Raw genomic sequence first — 22,088 nt, forward strand, 5'->3', positions numbered from 1 at the left:
AATCAGAGATAATATCGTCCACTTTTAATGCAAGATCTGTTGCATAAGAGATATTGTAAGCATGCCTATCATTTTGCCAGTTCAGTTGGTTTCTTGAAATAGCTTGTGTTACATGAGAGAAAATTAAGAAGAGAAAGTAGCACCAGACAGAAATTACTGTAAATAAGTTTACTTGAAGGTGTAATGAAGAAGGGAAAGTACTCACGTAAGCACAGAATGGATAAAACAGTGATTAAAGCAGTAAAGCAAAATGTGCACACCTAAGTGTTCAATAGACCATAAACAATGTAGAAGAAACACATGGCAGAAACAGAGTTATTAAGACACTAAAAAAGCAGCACATAGGGTCAGGAAAGCATACAGCCAGAAAATTTGTGCCTTGACATACATACATGCACGCATACTCACAGTCATGCAGAAAGAGAAAGAAAAATACCTAACAGCGTTTAGGTTGGAAAGAAACTTCAGGAGTCAGATTCTGTTGATGGTACTTCACTGCTTCACCCATCCAATACAGTGCAATTCACAAATGAATTAGGGCTGTGGAGAGGGAAAATTAAGACTGATTCTAGCTTGCACATATAAAGGGTACTGCTTGTTCTAACATCCACTGCAGTATGTAATTATAAATACATATAATTAGTTAACATAGATATCACAAAATGACCCCAATGCTGCTTTCTGCATGACTGGGCTATGCAACCAAAATAAGCAATGTAAACCAGAAATTAATGACCCTGAGGATTCAGAAGCTATTCTAAGAGATTTTGAGACATAAGGAAAAAGCAGTTACGGATTTGGCTAATTATTCTAGAAGACCAAATTACTGCTGTTTGTATCGAACAAGGCGTTCGAGAAGTCACAAAGTGTTTTTTCTCCCAGATGTGTATCTCAGTTGACTGTCAACTGTAACTGCATCCTTCCTTGTGGTAAAGGCTTTTCTAAAGACTCTTCTCAAACTGAATTCTCCAACAACCAGAAAATCCTAAACTAACTTTACAGCCTTCTCTCCAGTGGGGGCACTGAGTGTCCATCTCACCTTCACTGCTACTCAGGTGACCTCTAAGAAAGCTGTTCGACATGATTATCTTTTGTTCCTCTGTTCATATTATTTGTTCAAAAGCTATTTGAGTGAGCAGAAAGGAACAGGAGGATGATGATGGAGATGCAGAGAAATGGGAAGTAAACTGCACAAACTTAATTCCTTTGGAACAAAATATTGTCCCCATATGTTCATGTGATCTCAAAAACGTCCTTAACATAGAACTTCCGTAGAAGTGATTGACAGATCAGATTAGAAATTTTAGCTATCCAGTATAGCAGATAAATCATCGCTTATTCTCTAACCAGTGGAGGAACATATGTTTCAAATACCTCAGCTCCTCAAAGTTGAATTTGATTCAGATAAACTGTGTCACAGGATTGTAGATCCATGTGCTGTGGTTTGAACCCAGAGGGCAACTGAGCACCATGCAGCCATTCACTCCCCCCCAGTGCTGGGAAGGAGAAAAACGAATCAAAAAGCTCAGGAATCAAGATAAGGGTAGGGAGAGGTCGCTCAGCCATTTAACAGTCACAGGCAAAAGTCAGGCTTTTTAGGGGAAGAAAAGGATATCACTTTAATTCAAAACACTAACTACAACACCACAACAGACAGAATGGGACAGGACTGACTTAAAAACACCTCCTCCTATCCCTCCCTTCTTCCTAGGCTCAGTTTTGTTCCCGATATCTGTACCTCCTCCCCGCAGTGGCACAGGGGCAGGGGATGAGGGGTGCAGTCAGCCTGCAGCTTCTTCCTTCTTCTGTGGCCCTCGGCATTCTTCTCCCTGCTCCACGTGGCGCCCCTCTCACGGGAGACAGTCCTCCACTAACTCTCCCCGCTGTGAGTCCTCCCCACAGGATGCATTCTTCTCGAGATGCTCCGGCGTAGGTCACCTCCACGTGTTGCAGTCCTCCCAGTGCCGAACTACAACAGCCAGGGCTGCTTCTCCCCTCAGAGTCACGGGGATCCTCCCCAGGCCGCAGGCAAATCTCCGCTCCCCTGGTGACTTCCCTGTGAGGCAGGGGGGTGGCTCTGCCCCCTCACCACAGGATACAGGGGGTCTCTGCTCTGGCGCATCTCCTCCCTTCCCCTCCTTTCTTCCACTGACCTCGGTGTTCACATAGGTGACCTTCTCATAACTCCTCACAAGTCACCACTTTCTCTCAGGTTCCCCTTCCTAAATACGTTATCGCAGAGGCACAGCCACCGTCGCTGGTTGGCTGGGCCTTGGCCAGAGGTGGGTCTGACATGGAGCTGGGGGAGCTTCGAGAAGCTTCTCAAAGGGGGCCACAGCTGTAACCCCCTCCCTCTCTACCAAAAAAACCCATCACACAAGCCCAGCACACCACGGTATGCACTGAATGTAATTAATTTCCTAGCTTAACATATTGCTACCCAGAAAGAGCAAGCAAACACAGCATGACTGTGAAATATTTTTTTTTTTTTTTTAAATCATGGGGAAACATATTTGTAGTGTCGCTTTGTCAGATTCCTCTTTGACAAGTGCTCTGGATAAGCCAGAGAGTGGGTAAAAATCAAAGCTGTTGTTGTTGGGACACCAAGCATCAAGCTAAACACTGCATTATCAGGACATCCAGAAGAATTGCCAGGCCTCCTACTAACGAATTATACCTAATGCTTCTGAACAAAAGGCAAAGTGGAATCCAAACTAGTAATTTATACAGTTGTGATACAGTTTTGGGGTCTGTTTGCTTATGTTTCACATATTATTTGCCTAAGTTGAATCAATGACTTCTTGAAACTCCTTATGTCAGAAAATGCAGAAGACCAGAAATAGAAATGTACACTTCAGCTAGCGTGTGTGAATCAGCTGATAGCTGTCTTACTATGTTTTATGGAACAGACACTGCAAGCAAGAAGCAGCTAGGATTTAACGAACATGGTAGCTTTAGAAAACATATCTGTTACTTCTTGCACCTCTGAAAAACTCAGGTTGTACTTAAAGGACATCTTGCATGTAAGAGCGTGAAAACATAACTGAACTAAAATCTTAGGTTTAGTGGATTGCCATGAACTCTGCACAATTACTGTAATTACGTTCTGGCTTGTACTTTACAAAATATCATCAAGGATTATAATACAGTAGCCTTTAGCCAAATTAACAGGGCTTTACCTAGGAGAGTGATCAAAGAATTCCAAGTTTTACAAATAGGCTACTTACTGTTGAAACACATCTGTAGCTGTCATGTTCCTGTTGCTCTTATTTTAACCACACATTGTTTATTCATTATAAACCCCTTTCTGATACCTTGGAAAAAAACCCTCTGTAGCAATAGCTGGGATTTGATAATGAACTGAATCCAGGAAACGCTCAAGTTCTCCTTCATTCTAAGGGTGATTCTGTTCAGAAGGAAGCATCTTATTTGCCAAAGTCAAAACAAATCCTAGGCGTAGGTGGATCATCTGTTCTGACAGCACTCTTTATCATTCGTGTCCTAGATGGCAAGACACCCCTCTGTGCTCTTGTGATGATAAATTATAGGGGGAAAAAAATAAACTATTATATTAAGAGTTTCCTCGCTCACAGCCAGACAGATAAGAGCAGTGTATGGACAAACCCTCCCATCTCTGTCTATACTGATGGGGAAAAAAATCTGATGAACCACAGTATGTACTGAGGGGCGGCAAGAAGAGACACAATTGCAGATGGGCATTGTGCAACAGCACTCTGAATGTCCCATGGATATATATTCCCTTTAGAAGATCAAGACACTTGAAATAGCTTAAGCAAAAACTGGTTAATTATTTATCAGCTTGGAGTGAGGAGAGAAGAAAGAGGGAGTAGTACTGACATTTCCATCTCTCGCTGCTTTTTTGGAGTACAGGCATCTCAGGAAGTCAGGCCACTTTCCTATCCTGCTACAATGAAATGGAAAAAGATGAGGTTTATACATCTCCTTCCATCTTGTGCTGTTGTTTTCATTTTCTTACATTACTATTGCCCTCACTGTTGGTAAGAGGATGCAGCAGCTGTTTCCTCTCAATTCCTTTTGCCCTTAGGTACAGAGCAGAAGAGCGAGCTCAGCCCTTACTGTTCCATGGGGAGGAAAGGGCAGCATTCCCAAGAGCACATCTGCCATCAACTCATCATGCTGGAAATCCCCAAGGAATTTAGCTTCACATCTCAGAGAGATGAAAAAGAGGGCCTCTGAAACCAAACTGTGGGAGGGGAGGGGGAACATTGCCTCCTTTGCCTTTCCAATGAAATGAGCAGCTGACAACTCCATATGGCTCCTTTTAAGTTGCGTGCAGTGCTTGCTCTGCAAAGGTTCCCTTTGATTCCAGGGGAACCTTTTGCAGAAGGAGATATTGCGTACCATATGTAATGTTGGCAGGGTAAGATTACCTCCCCCATCTCACCTTTGGGAGGGGAGAGAAAGGAGATGAACATCAAGGCTCAGTGTGCCAAGACTTGAAAATATATTTACATGCTGAAGTGGGACTCTTGCTTTGAACACCAGCCACAACAGCTCTTCTGCACTTTGGGTAGTTCATTAACAGAAATCAATACAAGCTGCCTTTTAAGAAAGCCGGGGCTTGTTCATTGACACACCGTGTAATTCCTTTCTGCAGAAGCATCAATTCTTAAAGGGTATGCAGTAAATTATGGCAAACCCACAGAATGGCAAGGCTACAGAAAACATTGTTTCATTTCAGTGCAAACTTAAAGCATAAACCATTGAGAAGAAGCATAATTACTAAGAACCAGAGACAAAAGATGTGTCACCTTTACCTGGAGGCCCTTCTTCTCTATCTTTTTCTGGAGTATCTGAAGGCACTTGGTGAAATCTGTGAGGTCCTGATCCATGGTCTCAATTAACTCACATCCCTAGTGAAGAAGCAGCAAAATGGAGAGAAAAAAAAATAACGTCACTCATCTTTCAATTTCGAGAACTACAGCTGTCTTTGGTGAAATTAACAGCAGTCAGCAACTCTCAAAGCCTCCGCATGGAGATGCAGAATTCAGTAAAAGACTATTACCCTTACAGAGCCCAAAGACTGTAGGTCCCAGCTGAACAAATTATTATGAAACAGCAGTTTGATAGGCACAGGAGGAAATATTCAAAACCCATTGAGTATATTTGTGAGTTTGGATGAGCATGTTCTGTGATGATCTGGCGGATGGACGAGTTCCAGTGCAGTGAGCCCTGGGTGATCAGTAACTTCCAGGGTCAGGTTCCAGGAAAATGACTGTCGTCTCTGGTGCTACAGTTATGATGTTTCTGTTACATATATTGAAGTGTGTATAAATGCAAGCATACAAAAGTATTCAAGCTTCCAGGAACCAGTGCAGTTGTACTAGTTAACGTGCAGTGATAGAACAATTTCCTTGCAGTGGGGTAATATGGATGAGAGCATGTTAGAATGGAGAAGAGCAGGAGTTCAGATTTCTTAATTGAGAGGTAAAGCAATTCCTAAGCCTCTGATAAAAAGCTGAGTAAGGAAAAGTGGAGTATATCTACCACATAAAGTCACTATTCAAAGAGGTTTCAAGGATACAAAATACCCAATACAGCATCATAAATTAAAATAAGAACCATACACACTGGATTTAGAGGTTCTCTCTCCTACTACTTCAAGGTCCCCTTAAAAGCCTCCTAGCTTTGTCTTTATCTGACAGATTTTATGTTTCTGCTATTCACAATAACAACTGATAAGAGAAAACCATTCAGACTACCGAATCTTTGTGTCTGTGCCTGTGTGTATGAAGTACATGATTTTGCTACATCAGAAGAAAAAACAAAACAGAATGTTAAAGCTGCCTCTACCTTAGTGGTAAGGTACAGAAGACAGAATTTCCCAGATCAGCGTATGGATGGAATTTAGTGGATTGCATGCAACAAAATAACGAGCCTCCAATAGGAAGACATATGCTATCACTGAAATGCTTCCCCGCACAGCCGGAATGCACATAAAGCAAACAAAAGCAGCATGCAGTAGGGGATTTGGATGAAGTGGAAAAGAGATAAGGGAGGAGATAACGGCATGCTTTTTATTATGCCTCTTCCTTTCCCTCCATAAAAGGAAAGCTGGTCAAAGGCAGTAGCCTTTCTGATCCTGACATTGCTCTAAATACCTTTTCAAGGAGTAATAACAGGCCTGCCGAGGCGAAGCATCATATAGCTGCAACAGCACATGTAATCAAAGGCCTCTCCTGCAGAAGCGATGCTGCTGCCACCACAAAGAGACTAGGGGAAATACAGCTGGAGCCTGGACTCGGTGCTAAGTGTCAAACAATTTGAAGAGCTGCCATGTCTCCACTCTTCACCAGGAAAGGCTGAAACGTAACATTGGCAGAGGGTGAAGTGACACAAGCCATCTGGAGTCTGTAATGAACCCGTGAGTTGTGCAGTGCCAGCCAGAGACACCAAGGGAGCCCAAGAAAGGTATAGGGATGTTCAGGCCCACCCAGAAAGCTCACAGCTGGATCTGAAAACTACTGATGGGAATTTGTTAATCAAAGCCACTCTAAATGGAAAGACGTCTCATTCACTAAGAACAGGGTGCTCCCAGACAGTCTCATTATCGGCATTGATAATGGCAAGAGAGACCAAGCTGTGAGAAACTGTGAACAGACAGAATATCCCCAGTCTTTCACAATCAGCTTTTGAACAGCACGAGAACGTGACAGATAAAGGCTAAATCAACGGCAGGGACAGCTACTGCTGGGCATGGGAGAAGAGACGGAAGCTGAGTTACCTGCTCTTAAATTAAGAGTAGAGAAGGAAGGTCTTTTATCTTTTGCCAGGGCCATTCCTTGGTTTCAGAGTGCTGGCAGAAGTAAGTAGTTTATAGGTACTAATTTATAAATAAAAGATTTAACCCCCACTCTCCCCCAGCACTTTGAAATACTCCTTCTTGCAGTCACTAACAAAACTGATCACCTTGGGCAGTCAGGTTTTGGCAGCTGCAGGTAGGCTGCAAGGGAAGACAAAATTATCGTGTTTTGGGTTTTGTTTGTTTGTTTGTTTGTTTGTTTGTTTTTTTAAGTGATGATCTATGACAGCTTAAGTCATTCTATTATTATTTTATGCTTTCTACTATTAAAAACATTTCACTTGAGGTTAGTTCTCGCCTAACTTCTCTGGATGTTCTTTGATAAGAAAAGTATTTCAGAGCAACTACAAGGTACTACCAAGGCAAGATAATGCCAGCATGGTTTCTGGAGAGCACTGTAGGTCACTTACTGCAGCTCCAGAAGAAAGCAGAGATGCACCACATATAGACATCCTATGTTCAGACCCGCTACTGCCGTTTGCACGTGTTCACAACAGAAGCCCTCAAAAAACTATCATAGAAATGCAATCTAAGTGTGTAAATGGGATGTCAAATGCACAATTCATTAAAGGCAGGTTACTGCACCTGTGATACTGATACCAAGAGGGTACTGTGGCAGCAGTAACTAAAACCAAAACCTGGCTTAACAGTGGCATCCTGAAACCTTTACTCGCTGTTTGCACCTTTGACACTTTATACAAATAGTTCTGTAGATCGTACTGAAAAATACTGACAGAGTGCCACCATTAAAGCCACCACTTCATTTAAACTGTGATTTCTCATTCTCTTTTCACATCAAGCAGATATTCTGTTCTGGAATTAGCAGATATTTCAGAACTCCTCCTTTTGCCACAGTAGCAAAGAAATTGTCGTGGTCAGACCGTAGTGGGGAAGAGGACAGGCAGCAGCATTCGCATCTTCCTGCATCCTCTTTACAGCCTCGCTGGAACTACTGTCTGTGCAGTTCATGTTCACTAATGATAAGAGAGTTTTAGATAAATCTGTTGCTCCTGACATATCAAACCCAATATTTTATACCACAGAATTGGATGACAATTCAAATGCAGCTCTTGTCAACCTTCACTGTATTATTCCCGAATGACGAAAATCTTCAAGACAGAGCTTTCCGAGGCAGCCAGGGTTTAATGAAAGGACAGTGTAACAATAGCAAGATAGGCAATAACACTTGTAGTTTTATAGATACCTGCTCAACTTAATAACATTAACCTTTGGTAAGAAAGTTAAAAAGCCAAACAAATTTAACATTAGGAAAGGTTAGAAAAATCAATACTACACAGCAGGAAAGAAAACAATAGATTGCATCTGATGACGATAGAACTTTGGTGAATGATAGGATGAGGCACACAGAATTAGGCTTTGGCTGTTCTGTCTTATTATAGCAGTTATGGGCGGCACATTGCTGAAGGAGGAGTGTGCCAGACACACATAATAGGATTATTGAACCCTATATTTCAGACAGGCACTGAAATCAGATAGGCACTGAAATGTCAATCTGAACATGTCAGCATTTCTCCCATTTTTAAAAACATTATGCATCGCATGTTGAGTGTTTGAAGAAAGCAGTGTGTAGGTGTCTGTTCCCCCATGTCCTTATTAATCTCTTATTAAAAGAAAAGTCATGTTTGTTCTTTCTCGAATCTTTCTGAGCATGAGAAGATAATTAGGACAGAATACATAAACCACCCTAATTTGTACTCTATCTCCAAGACCCTCCTACACAAGTCATTCGAGTCTGTCTTTTTGAAGCCTGTGTCTGGCTGTGCTCACTGAGTGCACTAGTGACGTCCAGCTCAGTCTTTTAACAACTCCTGTTGCACTGAGGCTCAATTTTGAGGCATCAATCTCAACACAGCTGCACTTACGTATAGTGTTAATGGCAAACACAAGAAAACCATATATCCTTAAGTTAAAAAAGAAGGGAGACAGCTTTTAGAGCCTCACAAAACCACAGCACAGGCGATTAAAGTTTAAGGAACCTATATAAATTAAACGGTATTTCTAAACTCTCTTCTTCCCCTAGACCTCACCTGCCCAAACAGTAATGCACGCAGTCAATCCCCATACCTCACAGACCAACTCAGTAAGAGCTATAGATTCACAGAACTATTTCAGTTAGAAAGGACTTTTCAAAGTCATCTGGTCCAGCCTCTCGCTCAGAGTAGGTTAGACTTGCTCAGGTTGCTCAAGGCCCTTTCCAGACTAGGTTGAGCATCTCTCAGGATGGAAACTCCACAAATTCTCTGGGCAACCTCAGTGCTTGAACACTCTTGTGGTGAAATGTTCTTTCCCAGTGTCAAACTGGGATCTCCTGTATTGAAAAATGTTGTTATTGGTTCTTTTCCTATCCCTGCTTGCTTTAAAGAAGAGTCTGGTTCTGTCTCCAGTCTGCCTTCCCATGAGGGAGTTGAAGACAGCAATATGATCTCTCATTCACCTTTTCTTCTGAAGGCTGAAAAAGCAGTTTTCCTCAGCCTTTTCTCACACATCACGTGCTCTAGACTTCCCTAACGTACATTTCCCTTGCGTGCAACATTTCCACCTCACAGAACCTGAAGAGGTCAATTAGCAGCAAGGAGGTAGAGGGTTTCTAGTTCTCTCTTCTTTTCAATGTAAATTTTTGGGCGCAAGGAATTTCAGTCATTTTGCCCCTCTGGTACCCTCTTCCACTTTTGCCCACTCAGAGAATAACCCAAACTTCCACGTTCTTCATATGCTAGCTGCAGTCACCTGAATGTGTGGAACCCTCAAACATTTTCATACCCAAGTATGCAGATGAGTATTTACATTCTGAATTGGACTCAATGCAGTTGATACTGAAAAACAACTGTAGGAAAAACCATATATGAATCCAAGCAAAGTGCTGCTCTAGACCAGGCATCAATGAACAGAAAGGGACCACAGAGTCTGACTGCAGGTCTTGGACCAAGCCTAGCAAAGAAGATAAACATGTGGATGCATAATCAGAAAAAGTTTAACAGATGACAGACTATTCTACCATCTTGACTATAATAGGAAGGTGGTGGTATGAGACCAGAGCATTTGATCAGTATCAGAAAGAAACAACTAGTTTGGGAAACATTTCTTGCAGAGATGGCAGTCACCCAGACAGTGGTCATCTTAATTGTGGCCCCAGTGTTTCACAGCTGATCCAAAACAACCCTCCCAGAATGGAAACCAAGTCTAGCATGGGATAAAGACAGAGCTGGCTGCAATGTCACATGTTTCTGAAAACACATAAAGAGACGGGATTGGAGAAAGACAGAACAAGAACATCTAGTTTGAGCTACTGATAGGCATAAAAGCTGCATAGATTTCCTACAGGCTGTAAGTTACTGGAGACTGATGTAGTAAGATGGCACCAAAACCACAGAGCAGGTTTATCTCTATGAATTACAAACCAGGGGGAAATTAGTGAATCGAATCCTTTTGCATTTTGGGAGTAGGATGCAGGTATGGAAGGCAAAGCAGGTAAGTTCAGTGATTTCTTCTGGGAGTTTCAAATACTGTTAAACAACAAGTATTGAACAGCTTGTCTTTTGATCATCTTAATTGTATGAATTGCCTTTTGATTTTTGTAGTAGAGAACAAAATAAATATGTATAATTGGTGACAATGATTCTGGATATTTAAATAGCCAAAAATACATAATTAAGTGAAATGTATTTTCTTTCAGTTTTTGGACTCAAATTTGGCTGACTGCTTGGCATCAGCACAAAGCTAATACTGTACAGATTGCTTGGCCCTCAGTTCTGGGGTAGATGATGTTTCGACTCGTCCAATTGCACATTAAGTGGCACTGCCATTCAGATTAACTAAAAGAATTTATTAATCATGTTGAAGCATATGCACTGAAAGCCAAATAGCTAAAATCCACACTCGAGTGAAAGTCCCGTTAGTGAAAAATAAACCAAGAATACTTGGGTTTGACCATCACTTCTAACCTTATATAACACCACTTGATTTATTAAACAAGTACTATCTGGTGGCAGGAAACAAACCCAGTAAATATATGTAAACATATGCACACCTCCGCAAACCAAAAGCTGCATGAACTTGTCAAATTTGACAAGCGTTAAAAAAAAAAAAAGAAGAGCTCTGTAGTTGAAACTTTGACTGCAACAGCTGCAGCCTCTCCTCCCTTCCCCTATTTCTATTTTGATATGGTCTTTTTCAAAGTAAATAAAATGTTTCCTGTTTTTGTTTTTAATGAGGCAGCATGTGGCTTCTGGTAGAGGATAGCTTTTTATACCATACATTTGATGTTGAGATAGCAGCAATGAAAGAGTTCTTCTGCATTAATTAGGCTGCCCCCTTTCAAAAGAAAAGTCTATTGTTCATGAAATCATGGCAATTACTTAAAATGAACAAAATACGAGTCTGTTTAGTTGGTATTTGACCAATATCAAAGAAAGCCAACATGCCTTCTTTGCCACCTATAACAAACTAAAAAGCAGAAAACCAAAGTTTTCTAAATCTAAGAAACCAAACCCAAGCAAAAAATCCACACAAGTTTAAAAGAAAGAAAGAAACAAAAACCAAACAGCGCAGTTAACATTCCATTTGCTGGGTAAATTCCCAGTACTCATCCGTACTGGAGCACATTCTTCTGATTTATAGTTTGGTAAATGAAAGCAAACATCTTAAGTACCCACAGGTCAGAAAGTGCAATAAAATATATGTCATGGCAAAACCTTTATCAGAAGACCACTACCGTCTTTTAAAACTTTTAAATAACCAGGAGTAAAGGTAAGAGTGTTGCATGAGAGGACTGAGGTGGAAAGGTCTGTCAGGAGCCGCAGTCTCATACATACATGCAACCCGTATCTCTCCATACCCATTTCTGGCATTTAAACAGGAGACCTACATTTGTACATCCCTACGCAACCCAGACACATTATTTCTCCGATCTGATGATTAAAACTGAGCACAACGCAGCAGTGACAGCCACCTGCTATTTTTGGATCTTCTCTGAAATTTCCCTTATGTGCCCTTCCTTGTCTGAAAAACAAAAGTTCAGAGAGAGGAGTTTTAATTGATGGTCAGGCTCCCTCTATAATCAGTGCTGTGAAAAGCTTTTGTCTACCAAGCTGATTAGGCCCTCTGGATTCTAACCTATTGATAGGACTGATTATGGTACCTCGCTTTTCTTGGAAAGGAACTTGGAAGCAGGAATTGCCACTCTATCTGTGTGCATTTATGTATGAAGATACGAGGTGGCTGTAAGAGAAATCTGCGTGCTGGAATAGCACCAATCTCTGACAGAAGGGAAGCACATGCCACTGATCGTAGACAGCACAAGCCACTACCCGGTCGTGCCAAGGAGAGTCTTTTTGTTGCCTTGGATGCACTCAAAACCAAAATCAAGAACCGTCTTGTTTCTAAAATGCTGGAACTACGCTTAAACACATATTAAAACTAATACCGTATTTGGCACTTGCATGAATGACAATGCAAATCAGAGTCAAGCAGTCTCCTGAAATAAAGCAGGAAACAGAAAAGCTGCCCCAACTGCAAATCCTATGCCCCACAGAGCTGACAAAGTAGGGCGTGCAGCATTCTTTGCAGTTCAGCCATCTGAGGTAGCATTCATGAGGTAGGAGGGAGAGAGAGAGGCTGCCTGCATCTCAAATCCCACAACACTTTATGTACAACCAAACATGGTTTTGTGTTTGGTTGTGGTTTTTTGTTGTTGTTGTTGGGTTTTTTTTTAATTAAAAGGGCTTAAGGTTTACAGCTTTTGCTTTATATCACGTGGGGTGATGGACACTCTACAGAACTAAAGTTAATAAGCAGATACAGTATATTTGAATAGACTTCAGTTTCCAGACTGATTGCCAATTCTTGAGATTCATCTCACAGTAAGAAAAACAAGGAGAAAATAGCAAGGCTTGTACTGGGCTGTTTTCAAGGATTTAGGCTGGCAAAATTTATCCTTCCTAAACACTATCTTAATATGATTTGCTAGCAACCTAGAGACTCAAGAGCACTGTGACTGTGAAAAAAGCATAGAATATAGCAAAAGAGATGTTAACCTGGATGGCATAAAATCCCCTGCAAGGCATTTCTAATCAGCAAGCTTATTTAAATATATATGACCAGTTCAGCTAGTCTCTCTCCTTCTCTTGCACTCAGACAGGCTTTATGCAAGAGAATTCTGGTTCCTTGGCTATTATCTACCCTATTATCTATATTATCTATATCCTTCGTTTCAGAGATATGTTATTCATATAAAAAGAATTTGGATTGTGAGAGTGGACTGCATCTCAGATATCGATCACCGGATAGAATTAATTAAGACCGGGCCCCAAATGTGTGCTATGCTCACAAAAAAAGGTACATTCTTACACAACTCTGTCTACATGTACAAGACAAAGGGATTCAATGATTTTGATTGCCTAAAGATAGCAAATTGAAAAGATAAATATCCTCCTATTGTGGATAAAACTCCAAAATTTGTGCTATCAATACAATTCAGTAGCTCATCTCTCTTTTTGGTATTGGGGTATTAGTGAAAATAGCAAGATTAGTCCCAAGACTGATCCTTCTGGAAAGTCAATGATTACTTCAAACTGCTTGTTAGTTTTCTTATAAACAGCTGGCTGCATTTAATTTGTGTATTAGATTCTAACTTGACTATGTATGTGACTAAATAATACTCTTTATTTTTTTCCTTGATATTATTCTGACAGATTCTAAAACCTCTCAGACTCTATGTAAGAGTTATATGTCACAAAAAAAAGAAGGGACGTTCAGTAGGGGGAGTTTATTCATTGAGCAGAATACCCCGTTGTTTCAGGATCATTTGATATAGATCGCAGAATGGCTTGGATTGGAAGGGACCTTAAAGACCATCTAGTTCCAACCCCCTGCCATGGCCTTCCACTAGCCCAGGTTGCCCAAAGCCCCGTCCAACCTGGCCTGAACCCTGCCAGGGAGGGGGCAGCCACAGCTGCTCTGGGAAACCTGTGCCAGGGCCTCACCACCCTCACAGGAAAGAATTTCTTCCTTATATCTAATCCAGATCTCCCCTCTTTCAGTTTAAAATGGTTACCCCACATCCTATCCCTACAGCCCCTGATCCATAGTCCCTCCCACCTTTCCTGTAGCCCCTTTAAGTACTGGGAGGCTGCTCTAAGGTCTCCCCGGAGCCTTCTCTTCTCCAGGCTGAACACCCCCAACTCTCTCAGCCTGTCCTCACAGGGGGGTGCTCCAGCCCCCTGAGCATCTTTGTGGCCTCCTCTGGCCCCGCTCAAGCAGGTCCGTGTCCTTCTGATGTTGGTGCTTCAGAGCTGGACACAGCACTGCAGGGGGGGTCTCACAAGAGCAAAGTAGGAGGATCGCCTCCCATACTTCGCTCTGGCCACACTTCTCTTGATGCAGCCCAGGACACAGCTGGCTTTCAGGGCTGTGAGTGCACATTGCTGGCTCACAGTCAGTTTTCCATCCACTAATACCCCCAAGTCCTTCTCCTTGGGGCTGCTCTCAACCCACTCCTCGCCCAGCCTGTATTTGTGCTTGGGATTGCCCTGACCCATGTGCAGGACCTTGCACTTGACCTTGTTGAACTCCATGAGGTTTGCACATCCCACCTCTCCAGCCTGTCCAGGTCCCTCTGGATGGCACATCCCTTCCCTCCAGCGTGTCGGCCGCACCACACAGCTTGGTGTTGTTGGTCAACTTGCTGAGGGTGCGCTCGGTCCCACTGTCCATGTCACCGACAGAGATGCTAAACAGCGCCGACCCCTGAGGAACGCCACTTATCACTGCTCTCCAGTAGGACATTGAGCTGTTGACCACAATTCTTTGAGTGCGACCATACAGCCAATTCCTTATCCACTAAGTGGTCCATCCATCAAACCCACGGTCTCTCCAATTCAGAGACCAGGATGTTGTGTGGGACAGTGTCAAATGCTTTGCACAAGTCCAGGCAGATGACGTCAGTTGCTCTTCCCTTATCCCCCAGTGCTGTAGAAGGCCACCAAATTTGTCAGGCACAATTTGCCCTTAGTGAAGCCACACTGGCTGTCACCAATAACTTCCTTATTTTCCATGTGCCCTAGCAGAGTTTCCAGGAGGATGCACTCCATGATCTTGCTGGGCACAGAGGTGGGACTGTCTGGTCTGTATTTCCCCAGGTCTTCCTTTTCACCTCTTTTAAAAATGGTGGTTATGTTTCCCCTTTTCCAGTCAGAGGGAACTTCACCAGACTGCCATGACTTCTCAAATATAGTGGTTGAGTCCCTTTATCCGCCAGTTCCCTCAGGATCCAAAGATGCACCTCATCAGGTCCCATGGACCTTCAGGTTTCTGAGATGGTCTCAAACCTGACCTTCTCCTACATTGGGCAGTTCTTCACTCTCTCAGTCCCTGCCTTTGCCTTCTGTGTCTAGTGTGGCTGGGGCACTGGTTGGTGAAGACTGAGGCAAAGAAGTCACTGAGTACCTCAGTCTTCCCCATGTCCCAGGGAAACAGGTTTCCTGTCCCTTCCAGAGAGGGCCCACATTTTCCTGAGCCTTTCTTTTATCACCAATGTACCTATAGAAGCTTTTCTTGTTGCCCTTGACATCCCTGGCCAGATTTAATTCTGTCAGGGCTTTGGCCTTCCTAACCTGATCTCTGGCTGCTTGGACAATTTCTCTGTATTCCTCCCTGGCTACCTGTCCTTGCTTCCACCTTCTGTAGAGTTCCTTTCTGTGTTTGAGCTTGTCCAGGACCTCCTTGTTCATCCCTGCAGGTGTCCTTACCCAACTTCCTCTTTGTTGGGATGCATCGCTCCTAAGCTTGGAGGAGGTGATCCTTGAATATTACTCAGTTCTCTTGGGCTCTTCTTCCCTCCAGAGCTTTATCCCACACTACTCTGCCATGCAGATCCCTGAAGAGGCCAAAGTCTGCTCTCCTGGACTCCAGGGTAGCGAGCTTGCTGTGCGCCCTCCTCGCTGCCCCAAGGATCTTGAACTCCACCTTTAACATGGTCACTGCAGCCAAGGCTGCCCTTGAGCTTCACACTCCCCACCAGACCCTCGTTGGTGAGAACAAGGTTCATCATAGCACCTCTCCTCGTTGGCTCCTCTATCACTTGGAGAAGGAAGTTATCATCCGAGCGTTCCACGAACCTCCTGGATTGCTCATGCCCTGCTGTGTTGTCCCTCCAACAGATATCAGGGTGGTTGAAGTCCCCCGTGAGGACCAGGGCTTGTGAACGTGAGGTTGCTCCTATCTGTCTGTAGAGGGCCTCAGTTGCTCAGTCTTCATGGTCAGGGGGCCTGTAGCAGACCTCCACTATAATGTCACATGTCTCTGCCCTCCCTTTAATCCCGACCTCTCATCCAAAAGGAGAATGCTAGACTATACGTATCCCTAGCACAATTCAGGTCAGATTCTGTGCTCAACATTTTAAATGATATGCCTGGCCCCTCTCCTTCCTCTTTCAGTTTTACAACCTTCCTTCCAGTCATATTTCTTTTTCTCTGTGAAGGGAATGGCTGATTTAAATTTATGGATGTCTCCTTTGCTTTCGCTAGGCAGATCATCTGGGACAGGCAGATTATATAACACTTCCAGTACGTGCTGGTGCCTGAGAAAGGCAGCAGGTTTACATCACTGAAAACTGGGTATCTCCCAGCACTGCTACACCAGGTATACATTCGGCTTATATATTTATAGGATATCAGAAATGCAGAATGAAGTTAGTATTCGTTGTTAACCATACATAATCCACACTAACTACAGGCAGAAAATTAACACATAAAAGAGATGTTGCTTTTGGGAAGTAATTGGAGGAAAATTCCTGTCCCATCCTTCATCAGATTCTCAAGTCAGAAGTATCAATGTTGTAAAGGGTACCAAAGTCAAAGGGCACATTGCTATTTATTTAGCTATAGTGTTGTGTACTGAACTGAACATTATGGGTCCAAGAATTATAAAGACTGGATGGATTTTGCAAATGCCTAATCTTCATGTAGACCAGTGGAAACAGGTTTCTCAAATTCAAAAGAAAATTAAATATTTTTTTGTATTTCAACAAGTGATATTGCAAAGCCAAAATAATAGTAATAATAATAATGACAATAACAACAGCAGCAACAATCACCAACTAGCTTTACAATCCTCTTCCATCAAAGAGCATGAAACCATCTGGGAACAATGAACACAAGTAATTGACACACTGACATTTTGACAGACATAAGGGAAAGCTCAGGAAAATTAAACCACTGCCCAGCAGAGCAGTTCTGACTTCATGACTAGCAAGTGTTCCACTGAGTATGAACACATTTCAAAGTGAAGTTCAGGATATTTGCTATATTGCCACATAACTGAGGTAGATTCTTGAATAACAAAAGGTCACACATCATATTCACACAGTTGCTGCATTTTCGTTTTGTGGAGGGCTTCAACTACTCTGAACTGAAATGTGAGGTTGCTGAACAAACGTTCAGTGTTCAGGTTTGAGAACACTCGAGTACTTGGTAAGCTGGAAACCAGAGTCATCTTCCAGGTGTACTTCAAGGACCTGCTTTTTCCACAGGCAGAGGTTGCAGGTTTAGAATCAGAGAACACCTTGCAATTGGGCTGTACATCTTTCTCCTCATCTCTCTTTTCCACATGATATATAAACAACTAATCAGAGGACTGTTCAATTAGATATCAGAGTATCCAGCTTACTGTACTGAAAAATCTTTCCACTGCACATGTGAAACACTTCACGCTTTGGACAGGTGACAAACTTTACGTCAAACAAAATAAATAATGTGTAGCCAACTAACAGCAGTGACCGCAAGCAATACAGAGCTTTGCAGTACAAGATTTTGCATCGCTATATCCTAGGTCTCTCCTAATAGCACATTCCTTTGCTTTATATAGTGACAGTGATTTCTGAAGTCTACTGGTGTCACTTCTAGCTCTCCTTACAGATAGCTATGGTCCCTGGCAAAGCCAAGCTAACACAATATAATAGATACAGATATTACAAAAGGCACTATACAGTCACCACCTTGTTCTAACGGGGGTCTGTTCAGAACTAACCATCCTGTGAGCCGTGATCAGTCACAGTCCACTAGATAGGTTCTATTTTAAGCTTCTATTTTAAGGTCCATCTCCAGAAAGCAGGGCTCCCAGTCCACTGTCTATTAATGCTGTAGTGAATGCCTGAAGTGAATTGCCCATGATCTTCCCCAACATGACTGAGAGCAGAATTTGGCCTTGTGCATCTGTTGTTGACAAAGGGCAACGGAACAGTCAGGGCACATTCATAATTCAAAACACACACCACAGCCATTTGTGCAAAAAGCTGTAACTGGTTTGCAGGAACTGAACGCAGCAAAAAAGCAGAGTTACATACTGCACTGAAATATGAATGCAAGTGTCAGAAGGAGCTGGGTGCACACACGAGGGCAGACTGGCCTAACAAACTATCTGGAACATGCAAGGAGGCAAGACAAGTCATTTCCTTGACTGCTGCCTAGACAAAGCATAAGGCTCAGGGACACCCTGCTGTGCTTTGAGGTCCCCATCAGTCATACAGGCTGACAAGATTGTTGTATGAACCTGACCTAACATTCATTGATACCGATACTCAGGACAGCAAGGCACAATATAAAATTTCCATAACACCCTATTCGAACACATTATCACATCCGGGAGCTTCTCCTTTTCTGCTTTCCTTCATTCTATCCATCCTCTGTTTTAAACTACTGCTGTTAGAAAGAAAAGAAGATATCAAGACCTGCTTGTGCATTTTGATCAGAGATCTAAAACAAGCTTACAGCTTCCAAAAGCTGTGAGAAGAGACATCAGAAGCTCAGCAGGGCTGTATGTGCATATTTTGAAGGGGCATTTTAAATTTTTTTTTTAGCTCCTGCAAGTCTTCCACACATATTGATTATTTTGACTGCAACTTGCCTGAGTTGTAAGTCTGAAGTAGATCCATGTGGAGACAGCAAGATATGCAGATACATACTCCCCCAAATTCTGAAATTTTCAGAATATTTGGCTCTTTTACAGCTGGGGTTTGCAGACAAAGGTTATGTCTCTGCTGTAGTCGATGCTGTGATTGCAAAATAGAGCGGACCTTACCAAGCCTTAGTAGGCAACAAAGCTCAGCTTAGGCTCCACCTGAAAGAATCTCTGGTGGGTTTTACAGTCTAAACAGATCTAAATACTGCCACTGCTCATGGGAGGTGAGCTAGATAGTTCATATCTAAGTAGGTTTTCCCAACAACCTAGTTCACAGCTAGGCAGGTTATGTCTGCACTGAGCAGGCACAGAACAGCCCTATCAGCAAATCAGTGCCAGACCTTACTCTACCACTCAAAAGCCTCTCCCTGCAAAGAAGTTTCAATCAACTACAAACAGTAGTGACTGCCCTTTAACCCATTCTATTAAAGATTTGTCACACATTTCTGAAGGTATGAGGACACTTGCAAAGAAAACACTTTGTCAATGTTTTCCAGGGCTGGATTTGCTATGAGAGGCAAATAATACACTAATTGGATGGTAAAACATGGAGATTAAGCTAATAATTTCAGTCATCCTGTCCATCTTTCAAAGTGAAGGTTTTTCTTCCGCACACTCTCAAGTGTTGTGTTGAGTTTAATTCCAAGATTTTTCAAGCCTCAGAGGTTTTGCTTCTTTCCAGCAGAAAACCGCATCACACCGCAAAAGATCCTGCTAGGTGTTTCTCCTGATATTTACCAGCCTTTTTTATGCAGCCATATTCCCCCTTGCACATAGGAGTTACATAAGTACACATCCCCAGTCCACGTGATGCCCAGTAACACTCACTCTCCCCACCTTGCTTTAAACTCATGTTTCAAAATCCCTAGCATCCAGAGAGAGTAAACATAAAAGTAAAGCCTACAGACAAGCAATATCTGTGGTATATACAAAGCAAACTTTCTCTACTGACAGAAGGCATTAGAGCTGCTCTCCTTTTTTTGCAGGAACTCATTGTGCTTTTCCTTAGATAATGGGATGACGATCCTATGCCTGAATTGGACCACAAAAATTATTTGTGTTGAGAGGCTTTGCTTTTCAAGCTGCAGATCATATTCTAAACATCAACAGATTCCAGGACATTCAGACACTTAACAGATTTCCCTTAAACAAGCAAAAACTCCCCCTAAACCTTTCATTCCATGTCTGCCTAATTACAAGTTCTCCACCCATGGCATCTGGAGACAATGCCCTACTTCTACTATTCACTGCAAATTAGTAATCACTTTGCCAGTCTTCAATTTCATAATCCACATCCAAAAGAATCGTGTGGAAACTGTGTTGTGATCAAGGCACTGAGACAGCGTTCACCAGCTAAGGGTTCAGCCAGTGATGCTGTCATGGGAATCTTGCACGATTCTGGGCAAGCTGTCGGTGCACAACCCCACAGTCATGTTCAGGCATTAAATGGTTCCCAGCTTCTGTAGGTCTTAGGCTATGATTCTTGCCTCTCTCCATCTCAGTCCCGTAAATTTTGGTCTCTCTCTCTCTATTGCATGTGTGCAATAAATTAGTATTTCTAGCATGCACTGTGAAAATATGTGAATAAGCATCAAGGTAGTCTGTATGGCAAGGAGAATCATCATGACACAGACATGTAAGGTAGCCATAATCCTAATCAGAGAAACAACTGCTTAAGGCAAATGCCTGCCTCTCCTCCACAATTTTTGAAGACATAGCTATGCATGAACATCTGTGCTTTTCCTATATTAAAATTCTTTAAATACTTAATTTCTTCACCTTGGCTTTTACAAAAAAACCCCAACTTAGTTTAAAAAGGTAGCAATCATCATCTATTCTGCATCCCCATTTTAGCCATCATAGAAGCTTTCCCTTCCTTTGGAAATTCAGAAACGCAGCACTCCAGAATTACATGCTGCATCAAGTAAAAATAAAAATACCACACAGAGGAAGTATGCGATTTGTTTATTTTTTCATTTGAATGAATCACATTGGAGACCCACAGTGGAAATGGTTTTGCAGCAGATTTAAAGCAAAAACTGTTTTTCCAATCAAATTATATCATTACAAACTGAAAGAAGATAAGTTATTTAATATTTGCTTCATGTAAACTTGAAGAACCACTGTAAGACTTCTAGATATTTTATGTGAAGTCAGTACTTTTATTCCCTAGATACTTTAACTCTTTCCAACTTTTTTGTGAACGTAATGCAAATGAAATTCAAAACTACAGCTTTCAATCAGACAGTTTTTTGAATCTGACAGTCTAACACTAAAATTGGTAACTGAATGCAGTCTAGTGGAATGGAAAATACTTTGTTTTTAAGCAAGTAAAGGATTTGATTAGATTATTAGAAGGGAAGTAGAAAAGAACTACCACAGACTTAAGTAAGAATATACCATTCAGGGAAAACGTTGCATTCGGTAAGTTTTGCGGAAGACCGTAACACATCTCTTCTGACAGTAGGAGCATTTTCCTTCATTCCTACCAAGCTCAGCCAAAATTTCACTAATATTAAACTTCAAATAGTGCTATAGCACCAGACATTTTAATTAACTACTTATTTGTTCCAAATAATTTAGCAGAGAGTGAACAGAGCTAAGTTTATCATGTGCAAGAAGAAATACAGTCCCTCATTCAGGAAGAATTAGTAGGTCACTGTAAATAACATCTGCACACTTACTGTAAATCATTTTGGTGACAGAAGGTACTGCCATGCATTCTGATCAACATTACCAATGAAGCACAGCCAATTATTTTGATATGTTTGTATGACAGATTGCTGTTATTATTCAACATTAGAATGTTTGATGCATAGGGCTGCCATCAGCCAAACTTCTTGGTTTGTACTCTCAAAAAAGCCTCTCTGCAAATACTAAACTGAGGTGAGAAAGAGGGATGAGGGTTTTCTTTCACTTGCATCACGGAAAGTTCAACTTCAAGCCACATCTTCTCTTCTAGCAATCTGTAACTCATCTTGAAATCTGTACAAATTATCTTGAGCCATACCTTCAGCACCTTCCATGATCACCACTGTCCACAACCAGAACTCAACCAAACATCTATACTTTGCATTATGCAACACTGAACCAAGCTTCCTCCTCCTGCTGAGCTGGAATAACTAAGAACAAGAAATAAAATATGCCATTTTCTCCAAGTTTTTTTGAGCTGACAAAGTACAGTTGCTTTATCTACATCTCATTACAAAGAGGCCACACTAATTCTGGTCACATTCTGCCGTTGCTATTAGGCCAACACTGGTGTAAGGTG

General features: G+C 42.0%; 1 protein-coding gene across 1 annotated transcript in view; it reads right to left on the minus strand.

Moving 5' to 3' along the window:
• The window catches only part of TPK1 (thiamin pyrophosphokinase 1), a 258,586-nt gene that overhangs the window by 121,142 nt on the left and 115,356 nt on the right, over window positions 1–22,088 (minus strand). The window contains exon 5 of the mRNA XM_026843811.1: window positions 4,800–4,895. Within this exon, the coding sequence (XP_026699612.1) occupies window positions 4,800–4,895 (96 nt within the window). The remainder of the gene's footprint in view (window positions 1–4,799; window positions 4,896–22,088) is intronic.

The sequence above is a fragment of the Athene cunicularia genome, assembly GCF_003259725.1.
Source record: "Athene cunicularia isolate RWA chromosome 2 unlocalized genomic scaffold, athCun1 chr2_part2, whole genome shotgun sequence".
In the NCBI taxonomy this organism is placed as follows: Eukaryota; Metazoa; Chordata; class Aves; order Strigiformes; family Strigidae; genus Athene; species Athene cunicularia.